The sequence below is a fragment of the Euphorbia lathyris genome, chromosome 3 (assembly GCF_963576675.1).
Source record: "Euphorbia lathyris chromosome 3, ddEupLath1.1, whole genome shotgun sequence".
NCBI classification, from domain to species: Eukaryota; Viridiplantae; Streptophyta; class Magnoliopsida; order Malpighiales; family Euphorbiaceae; genus Euphorbia; species Euphorbia lathyris.
Window position 1 is genome coordinate 37,244,941 of NC_088912.1, and position 16,957 is coordinate 37,261,897.

General features: G+C 35.7%; 1 protein-coding gene across 1 annotated transcript; it reads left to right on the forward strand.

Annotated features, from left to right (window-relative positions):
* Window positions 1–8,065: 8,065 nt before the first annotated feature.
* On the forward strand, window positions 8,066–10,931 carry LOC136223350 (adenylate kinase isoenzyme 6 homolog). The gene is made up of 4 exons (XM_066011285.1): window positions 8,066–8,269; window positions 9,913–10,160; window positions 10,317–10,462; window positions 10,587–10,931. The coding sequence occupies exons 2-4, from the start codon at window positions 9,960–9,962 to the stop codon at window positions 10,759–10,761; spliced, it is 522 nt and encodes a 173-aa protein (XP_065867357.1). The 5' UTR covers window positions 8,066–8,269; window positions 9,913–9,959; the 3' UTR covers window positions 10,762–10,931.
* The last annotated feature ends 6,026 nt before the right edge of the window (window positions 10,932–16,957 follow it).

Sequence of the window (16,957 nt, forward strand, 5' to 3'; positions counted from 1 at the left end):
TGGGGATACCTTATTTAAAAGGTGATTGGCTGATAAAACAACTTTCCCCCTACATGTTCTGTGGCAACCCTAAAATGTTAAAATATCGTTCATCATTGCCTCTAAGGCACGATTTTTGCGTTCTGCTACTCCATTAGACTGAGGAAATAAGGTGATATTCGTGAATAATACCATGTTGAGAGAAAAACTCACCAAATGGTTATACATATTCACCACCACAATCACTTATAGCTGCTTTAATCTTTTTATTAAGTTGGTTTTCTACTTCTTGCTTATAAAGTTTAAATTTTTCTATAGCATATTTGCTTTTAAGCAAATACACATAGTAATATGTGGTGCTATCATTGATAAAAAAGTAATAAAATACTTATTACCTCCTCGTTTTTTAACAAATTTAAATCACAAATATCACTATGTATAAGATTAAGCGGTTCATTATTTCTTTCAAGTGAATAAAATGAAGATCTGGTTAATTTAGTCTCACCACAAATTTCTCATTTATGTTTATGATCAATTTGGAATGAAGGAATATGTTCTAGATTTATCAATCTTTTTAATGCATTGTAATTAACGTGTCCAAACCTACCATGCCATAAATTAAGAGGCTCAACAATATGAACAAAAGCATTATTATTCATAACATTAGACTTACAAGTCATTGCATTAAACTTTGGATATATAGCCCTTCCTACATACATCCCAAACTTCATCAAAACAAACTTACCATCTTTAACCCATGAGTGCTTAAAAGGCTTCTAGAAACCGGATTCTTTCAGATTTTTCAGGCACATATTGTACATTCCTTAGAGTCACATTCTTCCCCAAGGTCATCTTCAGTATCACAGTGCCAACTCCCTTGATCTTTGAAGTAGCATCATTGCCCATTTAGAACTTCTCTTTAGTTTGAGGAGTCAATTTAGCAAAGGACTCATTGTCACAACCAACATGACGTGTAGCGCCGGTATCAAGCCATCATTCCTTTGGATTGGAATCAACCATGTTTATTTTCAAAACTATATCTGACAAGTTGATATTTGAAACATCTTGAGTAATAACCTCTAACATATTAGCCTCATCTTTCTTGGCCTTCTTGGGCATTCTGCAATCTGCTGAATTGTGGCCTAGCTTGTTGCAATTATAACATTTCTCGATGAACTTTGGTTTCTTGGAAATGCCTCATTTCGGGGCCAAAATCTGTTTGCCCTTCTTTTTGGAGTCTTCCTTAACATCCACAATATTGGCTTTAGCCACACACTAACTACCTTTATTATATATCCTCAAAATAAAATTTATAAAATTAAGTATTAATTTAAAAAACCCACGTGGTTTTATGTTTCAATAGATTAGTATCTGTGGTTTTTAAAACAAACTCTGCGGTTTGTGCCCTTAGTAGAATCAAAGGAGATGATTTGAAATCGTTATATTGTTGATGTGACAGATGTTACTTTTAGACAAACAAAATTTTGACTTTGAAAAGTAAAAAAATACACTTTATTCTTATTTTTTTTCTTTTTTCATTTTCTGGAATTTTAGAAATTCAAGAATATCAAATTTCTAGAATTCCATATTTTTTAAATTCCAAAATTTTTCAGAATTTCAGAAATTCTAAAATTCCAGAATTTTATAGAATTTCAAATTTCTAGAATTTCAGATTTATGAAATTTCAGAAACTCTGAAATTTCAAACATTCCAGATTATGAAATTCCATATTTCTAGAATTTTAAAATTCTGGAATTTCTAAAAAATTCTAAATTCTTTCAAGATTATAGCATTCCAGATTTCTAGATTTTTAAAAAATTTAAAAATTCTGAAATTTTGGAATTCCAGAAATTCTACAATTTCGGAAATTCTAAAATTTCGAAAATTCTAAGATTGCGAGGGCGGGTCTAGGACCCGCCATGCTTCAAAGAATGGCGGGTCCAGGACCCTCCATTCTCAAAAGACGAGCGGGTTCCTAGACCCGCCCTTCTTAGAGAACGGCGGGTCTTAGACCCGCCATCCTACAAAAAAACAGGTATTGTCCCCGAATTTTGGGGATAGAATCCCATTCTTTTTTTTACCGTTCAATGTCTATTTTGCAGTGTGAGTTTTAGGGGCTTTCGGACAGTGCCACACTTCTAGATGTGGCATCACAGCCTCTGCCCGGAGGAACCGAGGAGCAGAGAGGCTCATGGCGGACGCAGAGAGGGCGCACGAGATAGTGCATCGACCTATGAGTGACGATGAGGATTATGTCGCTATGGATAATGGTGAGCGTTATCTCGAGGTTGACCCTATCCCAGTTCGTCTGGCGACGAAGGGGATAAGCGGTAGTTTTGGTCGTGCCGAGTCATCTGGTAAATAATTTACATTCTTCTTTTATTTTGTGATTAGTTTACTTTAATTATTACTATAGAACTTCAATTGTTTAAATGTTATACATGTAATATAATTGCATGGAGCAGTAAGCGCTCGAGGGATGCTATAGACGATGATTGGGTTGTGACGGATCCGGTCCCCGGTGGACCAGTTGATGGTACTGTGATTCCCAGCTTCTTAGGACATGTTGCTTCTAGGATGTGGAGCGGGCAGCTGAGGTCGCAGCTCAGTGGCCATACTAGAGGGACATTCTGCAGGAGACTGAATGATTTGTATAAGGCCGTTAGCCTAGAGGTCAGGGCACTTATACGGGGATCGAGACTATCACACCTCCCATCTACCATGTACGCACACATTGATATTCCCCTTATATGTGCTTTTGTGGAGCGGTGGAAGCCGGATACGTCATCATTTCACATGCCATTTGGTGAGATGACGATTATGCTGCATGACGTGTGGGAGATTCTACGTATCCTAGTGGATGGACGACTAGTGTCTGCTGACATTGGGGGGAACAGCTTCAGACGGTAGTGATGGAGTTGTTTGGGGTGACTAGGGATTAGGGATGTAAACGGGGCAGGGCGGGGTGGGGATTTGGGTTCCCATCCCCGTCCCCGTCTAAACGGGGATTACCCGTCCCCGTCCCCGCCACCTAAATGGGGACGAAAACTGTCCCCGTCCCCGCCCCACGGGGATCCCCGCGGGTACGGAGAATCCCCGTTTACCCATTTAGTATCAATCTAAACCAACTAATTTATAATCCACCGAAGGAACTCTTTGTGAATTAATAAAGTAATTAAGTTGTACCTATATATTTACAACACTTATACAAGTGAAGCTCCATGTATGAGTTCAATATAATAATAAAAAAATAAAGTATGCAAGATATCCCAAGCATTAAATGTAGTCTGTAGATATCAAAATCCCCCAAATTTTAAAATGCAATGGGACACATTGGGATAATATTTAGTAATGTAATCTCAACCTACTGAATTCATAATCCATCAAAATTCGTTAAGATACCAACTCTGGTCCTTTTTTAAGTAGTTATTCAGGACCAGGAGAAGTTGTGGAGGCTAATTCAAGAGCACAAACATGTTTAGAACAGAATTTAAATAACTTCAGAGTTTAGAAATTTGATCCTCCATGTCTACATTTAAGTAATTATTTTTCATTTCATTTATATAAACGGGGATTAATCGGGGATTACCCATCGGGGATTCACGGGTACGGGTACGGGGATCCCCGCGGGGCGGGGATACCATTTCCCGTCCCCGCTCCGTACCCGCCTATGGGGACCATATTGGTCCCCATCCCCGTCCCTGTCAAAAAACGGGGCGAGGAATCCCCGTCCCGTCGAGGCGGGGCCCCGACGGGTACGAGTATTCCCCGCCCCAGTTGCATCCCTACTAGGGATGTGCTGCTGGCTTCCTATTGGAGAGGTATCGGGGTATTTAGTGTTGAAACACCTTTCCACATAATTTTGATTTGACAAAATTGTTTAAGTATAATTGAAATACATATTCTAAACACACTAAGTTTAAATGCTTTGATTTATTATACTAATGTGTTTGTTCAATGTTGAGTTAAAACTGTTTATAAGACACAAGAATTAAAAGGCCCAAGCCCAATACAAGTGTTAAAGCCCAAGTCAAACAACTCAGTACAACTCGGCCCGCGTTTGTCACAACGTTGCCGTTTTGGATAAAACGCAACTCAGCAAGAGAAGGATCTAGAAGACCTTTGGGAACAACTTCAAGATGAAGCTGCTGAGTAGTATCGACAAAGCGTACAAGACAGCAGCTGGCTAATGAAAACTTCCAGACAAAGTATTTCTACTTTGGGTAAAGTTCAGACGACACAGTATGATGTCCAGTTGACTTTACCATAAAAGGAGAGACAGTCTGCTGAGCTGACCGAGGATAGAAGATACACAATTCTGATTGGCCGAGAGCTCTGAGCAAGTCAGGATGACAACGACAGGTAGCCGTTTCCCTCCAACGGTTATTTCGAAATTCGAAATGACCGATGCCCAGACATCTCTATAAATAGTGTCATCAGAAGCTTCATTCCATACAGAACTTGATCAAGCCATTACGCTGACCAAATTTCTACGCAAGTTCTGCAAGCAAAGAAGCAAAGCAAATCTTACACTACAATTCATACATTTGTGTAAAAGTCTAGAGTGATTATTTCAATCGTCTAAAGTGTCTTAGCAAATCTTTGTATAGGACAAAACACTTATCATTTCTAGAGATTAGAAAGGAGGGGCTGAGTACTCGGTTATAGTACTCAGCGAGAGATTAGGACTGAGTAGAGGTATAGAGGAAGGTACTCTTGTTATACTCAGTTGCTAAGATTGTAAAAGGTTTGAGGCTCTACCTTTAAAGAGCTCAGTAGAGGATTCGAAATCTCGGAACGTGTTCCGGGGACAGGACGTAGGCTTAGAAGAAGCCGAACCTGGATAAATCTGCTGAGTGAAGTATTTCTTACCTTTAACTCCTTATTTATATTGTTTGCTTAAAATAACCAAAAACTGACCAAGTAAAGAGGTCAAGTTGAGTTGTGCGTGTTAAACGTCTGAGCTCAGGAATAGACTCTAAGTGCTATCTCCTGACTCAAGCTAAGAAACTGACCTAGTCACCAGTTGACTAAGCCAGTATCTTGCTGTTTACTCAGTGCCGCTGTTAAAACCTTTTTCTTTAGAAAAAGAAGTCTGCCCTAATTGTAAAAAAGTTTAAATAGTTCCTAACCCCCCCCCTTGGAACTATACTTGCAACCTTACAAGGGACCAACATTTAGCAATTCAGTCGTCTCTTTGTGCTTTGTAGGTCGGATGTCAGATTCTGAGGCGATCGGGTGGATGTTTTTGATGTTCGGTTCCACCTTGTTTATAGATGGTGAATAAATTGAGAAATACTGCGCAGATTCCTCGAACATCAGCTTTGACTTCCGGTTCAAAATATCTAGCTTCGTCCGGATGAAGTTGACGGTGAATAAATTGAAAAATATTGCGCATAAAGGTTGGGTCGCTTTTATCTACCTCGTCAACAAGAGAGTGAAAGTATTCCCGATCCTCGATCCATGAACATACTCCATATTGTCACTAGTGTCAGAATGACCAATGACAAGTGTCTTCCAAAATGGATGTATCTTAGAAATACTAACCGGTTTACGTGAACGAAATGCTCGGCTAAGCTCGCATGCACACGAGATCTGATAAGAGGTTCTCAACTTGTGACCACAACGTTCATCCACTTCATTACTCAATTTTTTCATACACAAATATTCAGCACCGAGCAACTCCAAAAAGTGGTGGGACACTTTGCACATCAAGTATTGGAACAGAAATCCGGAGTGCAATACAAGTTTTCTCTGTTTTGAAGACTCAAAATTACCCCTGGTACGAATAAAAATGCAGTAACAATCAAAATATATATTACTAAATGCAAATATAATAATAACATTGATAAAATGGAATAAAGGTATAACTGATATTGATTACTTGCAATTCAATTTCGTTGTGAACCTTGGGCCAAACTGTATCGAGGGCTCCAGTAGAGGAATTCAGCCATTTCTTTAAAAAAGAGTGTTCAGTCTCCACTCTACAAGTAGTTGTGTTGCCAAAATGTAGGAAATTTTTTGTCCACACAACAACATACTTCTCTTTGTGGATTAACGACGTATTCTCAGCATAACCTATCACATGACCTAGCATTCTCATTGTATCCTTCATCTTGGCCACATGCAACTCATATTCATCTAGTGTTAGAGAATTTATTATTTTTTTCCACCTTCCATTCTTGAATTATGAAGCAAATGTCATGTCTTCACCCATGAGTTTGTAGACCTTATTTTGTACATCATTGTTAATATGCCAAGTACATAACAAGTGTGTAGAATCTGGAAAAACCTCTCTAACAGGCCTCATCAACCCCAACTCTCTATCAATCAAAATAACTGTCGGGTTCACATCAAACCCGATCAAATTTATCAAACACTCCATGACCCAATGATAGCTCGACTCGGTCTCATCCTGCATAATCGCATAAGCTATCTTGAAATTGTTGTTGCATGGAGTCATCCCAACAATTTCAAAGAATGACATTCTGTACTTGTTGATTTTATAGGTTGAATCCATGCCAATATACTAGTAGTATGTCCGCAATAAATCCACAGAAGCTGGATGTGCCATAAATACATATGTTAACACACCAGTTTCTGAACCAGCAAGCGAAGAATGATAATACTTGTTCTTGACGACAATATTGAAAAACTGACTAATCACATCTCTACCCTCAAACTCATCCTTCCTAAACCGGTCTCTGTAACTGTAGACATGCTTTATTATTGGGTTATCTTCTGGATGTTTCTTATGACGTGCCGTCGTAATAGCACACGACTTTGCTTGATACGAACTCATGTAACACACAATTTACTTCGCTGCGGGACTGAGTCCGCTTATCCATCGGTGTCCCTCTGTATAAACCCTCAATTCATGGTTATGCATACCCTTCTCCCCGGTATAAACAACGATCTCCCAACCCGAAAAATCTTGCATCTGTCTGACTTTTAGCCGGAATTGACAGCTGCACGATTTAGTTTTTGTTTTCCTACTTAAATCATCTTTTAAAGGATTAGTCAATCCTTTATACCGTTCGCCACGTGAACATCTCAGAAGCTTTTGTTTACCTCTGTGTTTATGCGAAGAAATAACGATCTCGAAACAATTTTTTATTGCAATGTCTTACGCATTGCTTCCATACTTGTTTGAAATAATGTGCTCGTTATGAAACATGGACTATAATTGATCTCGTCTCCAATCCAAACTCCAGCTGCCTCTTGAAAATGGATGCAATTTATTAATATGTATAGTCTAAAATGGAAAAATCGAAGTAAAATTAGGGGATAATCGGGTCTAGGAACCTCCTGCCTATAGGCAGGCAGGTCCAGGACCCGCCTCTCTATAACACAAGGCGGGTCACGGACCCACCACCATTTAGGGGGAGGCGGATCTAGGAACCCGCCCTTATTGAGAGGAAGACGGGTCAACCCTTCTTTCTCTGAGTAAGGACGGGTCCTGGATCCGCCTCCCCCTTTTGATGGCGGGTCCGTGACCCGCCATCGCAAAAAAAACATGAATTTTTTTTTAACGTAAAAATAAAACTTAAAGCTAGATCGTTACCTCGTCTTCGAAATCCTCGTGTTTCGGAGTTCTTGAATCAATTTTCTTCTTTGTTCAGGAGAGAGAGAGAGAGAGGTAGTTCAATTTTTTTTTTGAAAATAATGAAGAGGGCGTAATGGGTATGTAGGGGGCGGTAACAGTAAAAGGGACGGTAAATAGCAACACTTTTTTTTTTAATAAATCTTTATGTTTTTTACCCATTAAATTAATTTTATATCCATCAAAGCACAAAAACATAATATAATGATTAGAAATTTGTGATTTTGGCCGGTTTGATTGGACCAATGTTAATAGGTTCGGATCGGACTGTTAGTTCGACCGATCGGATCGAGAACTGGTTAGAAAATCGATCTGAACCACTCTGGTTATTTGATTACTCAAATAACCGGAGAGACCCGGGGTCAAACCGGAACTCGGTGTGACCCCGTTATTTATTTATATTTTTTTAATTTGAACTTATCTTTTTTGTGTCTAAAAAACTTAATAAAATTAATTAAAAAAAATATAAAACGTTTTATTTTTACTAAAACAGAAGAACAACTGAACCTAAAGATCAGACCCAAAAAATCACGATTTCTCTGTTTCTTCTTCCCCATCGACTGCCGCCACCTCCTTTCTTCCCTATACGCCCGGCCGCCTGACATTTCTTCCGCCGTGGCAAGGCTTGCGCCACCTCAAAGCCTCCGACCGGACAACTTCAACGCCTCCTACTGCATAGCTTCACAGGTTTGTGGAAATTTCTCTGTTAATGATTTATAGTTTCTGTATTTGATATAGCGAGAGAATGTGTTCTTGCTCGTTGATTTTTCATCTAAAATGTTGATGGCTTAATCCCAGATGGAATGTCAAAGCCTTCATCAAGCACTTGTTGTTGTTGGGTTCTGGAAATTTATTCTGTTCCATGTCTGTTTATGCTTGGGTTGGTTGGCTTTCTGAACTGAAGCAATGAAGATATGATTATGTCTTTTATGTTTTCTGCTCCAAAATTGGATATGCACCTATATGTTTTCTGATTAGTGATTAGGTCTTTTTATAGATCACTGCTCTTTTTTTCTTCTTCTATATAATTAGTACTTCTTTGTTTCTTTTTCCCCTAAATTATTGAGTTTAGTGAATTTCTTTAAGGTTTAGACATATAATTAAGACATACTTCCATCAAAATTTCTTAATTTGATGTGAAGTACTCAACTATATCCTATTCATGGAAATCAACGGAACAAACATTGTTCTGAATAATTTTAAGATTGTCCGGAGCACATAAAAAAAAAAAAAAAGGCGGCCCGGTCGCATTACGCGTCCCCGCTGAGCGAGGGTCCGGGGAGGGGTCCCACCACAAGGGTGTATTGGGGGCAAGCCTTCCCTTGCCAATTTAATTGGCAAGAGGCCGCTCCTAAGACTCGAACCCGTGACCTTTGGTCACACGACAACAACGTTTTACCGTTGCGTCAAGGCTCGCCCTCTGTCCGGAGCACATAATGAAAAGAAAATGTCCAACATCTATGACTTTTTTTTTTTTTTGTCTCAAAACTCAAAAGGAATTCAAATTCCAAATCTCATGACTCTCATAGGTTGAGAAAAAAAATTAGAGACGCTTCTGTTTGCTTTACTCCAATGATGCCATTTTTCTATTGCTTTTTGATGTATGGTTAGGCAGTTAGCTTTTTTTGATAAGAAACATTAGGGCAATTGATGAATCATTGATATTTGTAATTTGATATTAAAATCCATAGATGAAGCTTATCTAAAATGAAATCAAATTGGGTGGGATAAATGATAGAATCGAACAAACTGAGCCGGAATCTTCTGTTTGGTCGTCTTAGATTGATTAGTTCGATTGTTCTTACTTCTTGCATTGTTTTTTTTTTTTTTTTTTTTTTTTGTGTTTGGTTTATGTGGTTCCATTTGCTTCACTGTTGCTCACGGCTCACCCCTAGATAATTACTATCTTATATGTCTAAACTTATTGAAAAACTTAGATAATTCAAAATGCATTTTTAAAACAGCTAATGGTTTAGCTCTGTTGATACATCTGCGCAAAAATGGAGATAAATTGTATTGAGTTTGAAATGCGGCATCTTCATTCCTTATTCCCTAATTATATTACAAAAATGTGTGTTAAGATAAATAAATCTCTGCTTATAAACTTCATTTCTTATACGGGTTCGAGTCTTAGGAGCAGCCTCTTGCCCAAATATTGGCAGGGGAAGGCTTGCCCCCAGTACACCCTTGTGGTGGGACCCCTCCCAGACCCTCGCTTAAGCGGGGACGCGTACTGCACCGGACTGCCCTTTTTTATATGTTATATGTTATGAGATGGTTTAAATCTCTTATTTACTATTTCTGAATATCTCAATCTGTTACCCTAGCAGAGTAATCAGCCACAAAATTTTCCTTCTGCAAGTTCATAGTGGTTGTCATGGCGCAAGATAGCAACAAGAGGAGTAAACCAAATATACTGATAACAGGAACACCTGGAACTGGGAAAACCACGACTTCATTGGCTCTAGCAGAAGCAACCCAGCTCCGCCACATCAATATAGGAGATTTGGTTAGAGAGAAGAATTTGCATGACGGTTGGGATGAGCAATTTGAAAGTCATGTCATCAACGAGGACCTGGTATCCTATTTGTTTCTATGTTATCTTACCTCAGTTTAGGCATGGTTTGGCACCAATTCATATATAAGTAGCAAAATTATTTAGGGATGTGTTGAAGTTTGTGATATTAAATTGAATGACAAAAGTGTTGAGTGTAAAAGCTTGTGACTATGCAAGGTATGTGATGAGCTTGAAGATATTATGCAAGAAGGGGGAAACATAGTTGACTACCATGGCTGTGATTTTTTTCCTGAGCGATGGTTTGATCGAGTTGTGGTGCTTCAAACCGAAACTTCTTTCTTGTATGATCGGCTGAGTAAAAGGTAACTAATTTCCCTTTCATTTACTTATTGCATATATAGAGGCCTGATATGGAGGTGCGATTTGGGGACAAAAAATTCTTATTGACCGAAAAAAGTTTCCGTAAAATAAAACCATGTTTTATAGGGATTACTCGCAGAAGAAGATATCGAACAATGTAGAGTGTGAAATATTCCAAATACTCTTAGAGGAGGCAAAAGACAGTTACTCAGAAGACATTGTTGTGGCACTAAGGAGTGATTCTATTGAAGACATCAGTAGAAATGTTGGTAGTTTGACAGATTGGGTGAGGAATTGGTAATTGGCAGTGTAATCCTGTTTTTTCTGTTTGAAGGATGTTGCTTGGGAATGTTTCTGATATATCGTTTTCGCTTTTAGAATGCTGTTAGATTTTGTTTCGTGGAAATTATTATATAATGTAACTAAAATCTTGAATATTTACCAGCTCTATATTGGAATTTGCTACATGAATATGCCATTCCCATGCATGTTTTTCAATTAGACTGTTGATTAGAGAGGGGCATGCATGTCTTATGTTCATTAAAAATATATTGATTGTTCTCTAATATATATATATATATATATAGTCTTGATCACATGCACCTTAATGACCATAACCATGTAAAATTTTGTCATTCACCGTTAGATCTAGGCTTATTAAAATCTTAAGGTAGAAATTCAAAGCATCGTGAGGCTTAGATTTAATAAACCTAAACCTAACGGTGAATGACCAAAATTCACTTGGTCATTAAGGTGCATATGAACATTCATGTTTGTATATATCTTCAGAACTTAATACAGTAATTTAAAATATTGAATTTTACTGCAAATCTCTATTTGTAAACTTTGCTTATGTTTGCAATTAGGGGAGTTTTTTTTGTTGGCATAATACATCATTTGCCCCTGAACTTGTCCAAAATAGTTGATTGGCCCCCCGAACTTTCAAAGTGTCTCGATAGCCCCTTGAACTTGCATAAAATGTTCAGTTAGCCCCTTGAACTTGCATAAAATGTAATCAATTAATTATTCGGTTGTAAAAAAGTAAGTTAAATGCGGAAGATATGTTACACGAATCTTAAAAAAATAAAACGACCAAAGTCGGGGTATGCAATTATAATATTAGCGAAGAAAATGTTTTATAGTTGAATAATTAAGAAATTCTTTTTTAACATGTTTTAATCTATTTTGTGAAGTATGTAATAACATTTTAAGACACGTGTAACATATCTTCCGCATTTGATTTACTTTTTTACAACCGAATGATTAATTGATTACATTTTACGCAAGTTCAGGGGGCTAACTGAACATTTTATGCAAGTTCAGGGGGCTATCGAGACACTTTGAAAGTTCAGGGGTCAATCAACCATTTTGGACAAGTTCAGGGGCAAATGATGTATTATGCCAACAAAAAAAACTCCCCTAATTGCAAACATAAGCAAAGTTTACAAATAGAGATTTGCAGTAAAATTCAATATTTTAAATTACTGTATTAAGTTCTGAAGATATATACAAACATGAATGTTCATATGCACCTTAATGACCAAGTGAATTTTGGTCATTCACCGTTAGGTTTAGGTTTATTAAATCTAAGCCTCACGATGCTTTGAATTTCTACCTTAAGATTTTAATAAGCCTAGATCTAACGGTGAATGATAAAATTTTACATGGTTATGGTCATTAAGGTGCATGTGATCAAGACTATATATATATATATATATATATATTAGAGAACAATTAATATATTTTTTGTGTTTTAAAAAAATTACATTTAAATGTCGATAAAACGTAACTCTTGTAAAATACAACCCCCAAATATTCACCTTAAATATGATAGATATTTTACGTTTTTGTTTTTTTTAATTTGACAGTTTATAAACTAAATTGATACTTAAATTCATTTTAGACAGTTGTAATTTAATTTGAGGGAATTTGTTTTGTTGTAAATTTAATTTTTTTTAAAAATAAAGTGTCATTAGTTGTCATCTTAAAATCTAATTTAAAATTCTGTATTTTGTTAACAAAATATATCCTAAGTACATTTTCCTTGTTTTTACATTCTTGTGCCCATTCTCATCCTATTCCTGTATGTGGATATATTTTTTCTCATTTCTAATCCATGGAGAAAATAAATGAAACAAAAATAAATGAAAACTCCTCCGTCTTTGGGGATGAATTTGTAATCCTTCCTCCCCGGCATTTTCAATTATTTGAAATTGAAAATTTCTACATGTCTCAAGAACAAACAAATGAGCAATATTGAAAATGTTAACGTAATAGTATTTTTTTTTGCATAAAGAATGATGAGAACTTGTAATATTATGGAAAAAGAAACTTTATTAAGAATCTTCAAGCAAAATGATTTAAAGAAACGGAGAGGAATTTAATCTCACACTCAACAACAGAGGCAACTCTCGTTAGAGCATGCACTACATCAGGGGCGGAACCAGGGGGGGTTGGGGGGCTCCAGCCCCGGTCGGCCGTCCGAGAATTGAGAAAATTTTTTTTTCGTAATGGTGTCTCGTAATATTTTGGACAGAATTATATTGACTCTATGTAGTATTATATCAATGTTTAAAGGTAGATGAGATGGTTAAAAATGCTTGCTTTTATTTGAGAGGACCTATGTTCAATTCCCTCCAACCTCATTTTCTTTTATTTGAGAGGACCTATGTCTTTATCATTAAAAAAAATAAACATATTTAATATTCAATTAGTTCCATGCTAGTTTCTAAAAAAAATGATACTCCTCTGTTTCATATTACATGTCTTTTTAGAGAATTGTATAGAAATTAAGGATATTGGAAAAAAGACGTTGTTATCCCTTATTTATTGATTCCAATATTTATTTATTCTATAATAAGTCTATTATTCTAATTAATTTCCGTAAACCTGCATTTTATAGCAGAAAAAAAGATGACTTAACGTGTACTGATCATATAAAATGACATGTAATATGAAACAAAAAAAAAATCTCTAGAAAGACATGTAATATGAAACGGAGGTAGTAATATTTTTACAGTTTTAATGCGTTGGAGGCTAAAAAAATTTTGCCTAGCCCTAACGGGCTGGACTTTGAAATTTTTTTATTGATATGTTTGAGCCCCAGGTCATTCGGAGTCCTGATTCCGCCACTGCACTACATGATTTATTGACGGACTAACAAAATTGATACCACAGTTAATGATTTCATACAAAGGGATTTGTAATACGGTAATTTTAAATAGGGATAAGTACAAAAAAAAAATGCATGTGGTATACCGGTTTTGCGAACTGGGACTTGTGTTTTTTTTTTACAAACTCAGGTCTGTGCTACACGCCGTTAGCAAACAGAGGCAAAATTGACTAACGGTGTTAAAATTCAAAGAGAAAAGAGTTAATTTTGTCCTTATATTTATTTATTTTATAAATTAACACCCCTAATTATCTAATTATCACAAATAAACCCCAAAATCAAAAATAAATATAAAAAATACCATCTTTCCATCTCTTTTTAATTTTTAATTTTCCTTCTTCTTTCTCTCTCTTCTCTCTTCTTCTTCTTCTTCTTTTTTAAATTTTTTTTTTTGAAATTTCCAGTGAAGAACGTTTGGAAATTCCAGACGTTCTTCAATTCTGGAAATTCCAGACGTTGAAAAACGTCTAGAAATTCCAAACATTCTTCAACGTTTGGAAATTCCAGACGTTGAAGACGTCTGGAAATTCCAGACGTTGAAGAACGTTTGGAATTTCCAGACATTCTTCAACGTCTGGAACAGACGTTGAAGAACGGGAATTTCAAAAAAAAAAATTAAAAAAAAGAAGAAGAAGAAAGGAGAAGAAAGGAAGAAGAAGAAGAAGAAGAAGAAGAAGAAGAAGAAGAAGAAGAAGAAGAAGAAGAGAGAGAAAGAAGAAGGAAAATTAAAAATTAAAAGATGGTATTTTTTATATTTATTTTTAATTTTGAGGTTTATTTGTGATAATTAGATAATTAGGGGTTTTAATTTATAAAATAAATAAATATAAGGACCAAATTAACTCTTTTCTCTTTGAATTTTAACATCGTTAGTCAATTTTGCCTCTGTTTGCTAACAGCGTGTAGCACAGACCTGAGTTTGTTAAAAAAAACCACAGGTCCCAGTTCGCAAAACCGGTATACCACATGCATTTTTTTTTTGTACTTATCCCTTTTAAATAAATGCACTGTGTTTTCATATTTTTTTACATATCGGTACTTATGGTTGGTAAAAATTTTATTTTTTCAAATTTGGCTGATATTGACTTTAAAATGAAAATTTTCAAGAATTAAAGTTTTTTAGTATCATATTTACTAGGGAAAAGTATAAAAAATAAACTTTGTGGTTACATCTGTTTTCGATTGGCACCCCGTGGTTTAAAAGTTTGCAAAATGGTACCTTGAGGTTCATTCCGTTAGCAAACACAGACCAAATTGATTAACGGTGTTAAAAGTCAAACGAAAAATAGTTCATTTAATCCTTATATTTATTTATTTTATAAATTAACTCCATTATTATCCAATTATCACAAACAAACTCTAAAATAAAAAATAAAAATCAAATACACCATCTTCTCTAATTTCTTTTATTTCTCTCTCTTCTCCCTCCTTTTTATTAATTTCTTTCTCTAAAATCAATTGAATTTCCATTTCTAATCTAAATATGATTTTTTCTGATGCTCATCTCGATTCCCTTCGCTCCCTAAGTTTTGATGCACATGATAAAGTTGTCCAACTCGATTATCCTTTAAAAATTGTTGTGTCCAGTGATAGTATCATTAATACTTTTCCAAGTGATAATATCAAGATAGTGGGTTCTTGTGATGGCTTATTTTGCTTTAGCAATGCAGTTGGAAGGGTTGCTTTGATCAACCAGCAACAAGGAAGTATCAGATTTTACCACTTTTGCCTCTTCACCCCAAAACTAAGAAAAAATTAGACTGGAATACTTGGACATTGGGGTTTGGGTATGATCCTGTTAGTGACGATTATAAGGTTGTGGTCAGTATATTGGGTGTTCTTCGCGATACTATAATAATGAATTATGAAACTATGATTTACAACCTGAAACAAATTCGTGGAAGAAGACATCAGGAATGTCTTATATTCTTGGTGCTGATCACAAAATGGGTATGCTTCTTGGTGATGCTTTGCATTGGTTATTGAGTCGAGATCGGATTTTACCCACGCCCAGCGCCTCCGTGATTGTTGCTTTTAATCTCAGTACTGAAAATTTCATGGAGGTGCCGGAGCCTCAGCTCAATGGGAGTGAAGGACCACAACCACTTTCCACCTGCACAGGAACTGTTGGAAAATGGCTATCATCAAATCTTTAATTTGGTCATAGATTTTGATTTAGAGCAGTAAATTAATTAAAGATTATATAGAAAGACATGAAAATTCAATTGATTTTAGAAAGAGGAATTAACAAAGAGGAGAGAGAGAAGAGAAAAGAGAGAAAGAAAAGAAATTAAAGAGAGATGGAGAAGATGGTGTATTTGATTTTTATTTTTTATTTTGGGGTTAGTTTGTGATAATTAGATAATAAGGGTGGTTAATTTATAAAATAAATAAATACAAGGGTTAAATTAACTCTTTTTCATTTGATTTTTAACACCGTTAGTCAATTTGACCCGTGTTTGCTAACGGAATGAACCTCGTGGTACCATTTTGCAAACTTTTAAACCACAAGGGTGCCGATCGAAAACAGACGTAACCACAAAGTTTATTTTTGTACTTTTCCCTATTTACTATGGAATCACATTTTTATTTTTCAAAATCATCATTTGTAGAGTTTTCTCTCTAAACATTAACTTTCTCTCTCATGAAAAATTAAAACCTAAATGACATCAAACCTAAAAAGTTGAAACATTAAAGTTGGTTAAAATATCAATTAATTCTTGAAATTTTTTATTTTAAGGTTTTATTCTAATTCAATTTTGCAGAAATAAAAAGTAATTTACTTTACAGACCAAAGTATTTCATTCTGACAAATGAAAATTCACTTAGCAGTAATTTAATTTCCTTATCTAAAAAAAAGGTTAGTTTTCGTTATTGTGTGTGTTTCTAATCTAATCTTGTATTATAGAGGAGTTGTATCCTGGGAAGTAAATGCAAGAGGGTCTAAAGTGAAGTGTGCAAAAAAAAAAAAAAAAAAAAAAAATGAGAGAATATAATAATAGTTTAAATATTGGTGTGATATTCTGGTTAGCATGTTAATCCTAACCCAACAAAAAAATATATACGTCAATCCAAAAATGACATGTTATCTATTAAGTTAAATCGTAACACTAAAATTGCGTAATAAGTAATCGAGTTGTATGTACTTTTACAACCTACGCCTCAGTATTTCGTCGGCCAGTGGTGAAAGGGAGCCTTAAATCCATTACATCCTCATATTCAATTTTATTTTACCCCTAACGTCTAAAACGGTGCAATTTTACCCATAACATTGACAGTCAAGAACAATTTTACCACTAACGTTTGCAAGTTTAATCAATTTCAG

Coding starts and splice junctions, on each gene's coding strand:
- LOC136223350 (XM_066011285.1), top strand. CDS start 9,960: ATGGCGCAAGATAGCAACAAGAGGAGTAAACCAAATATACTGATAACA. Junction 10,161..10,316: donor ATGTCATCAACGAGGACCTG/GTATCCTATTTG, acceptor TGACTATGCAAG/GTATGTGATGAGCTTGAAGA. Junction 10,463..10,586: donor TATGATCGGCTGAGTAAAAG/GTAACTAATTTC, acceptor CATGTTTTATAG/GGATTACTCGCAGAAGAAGA.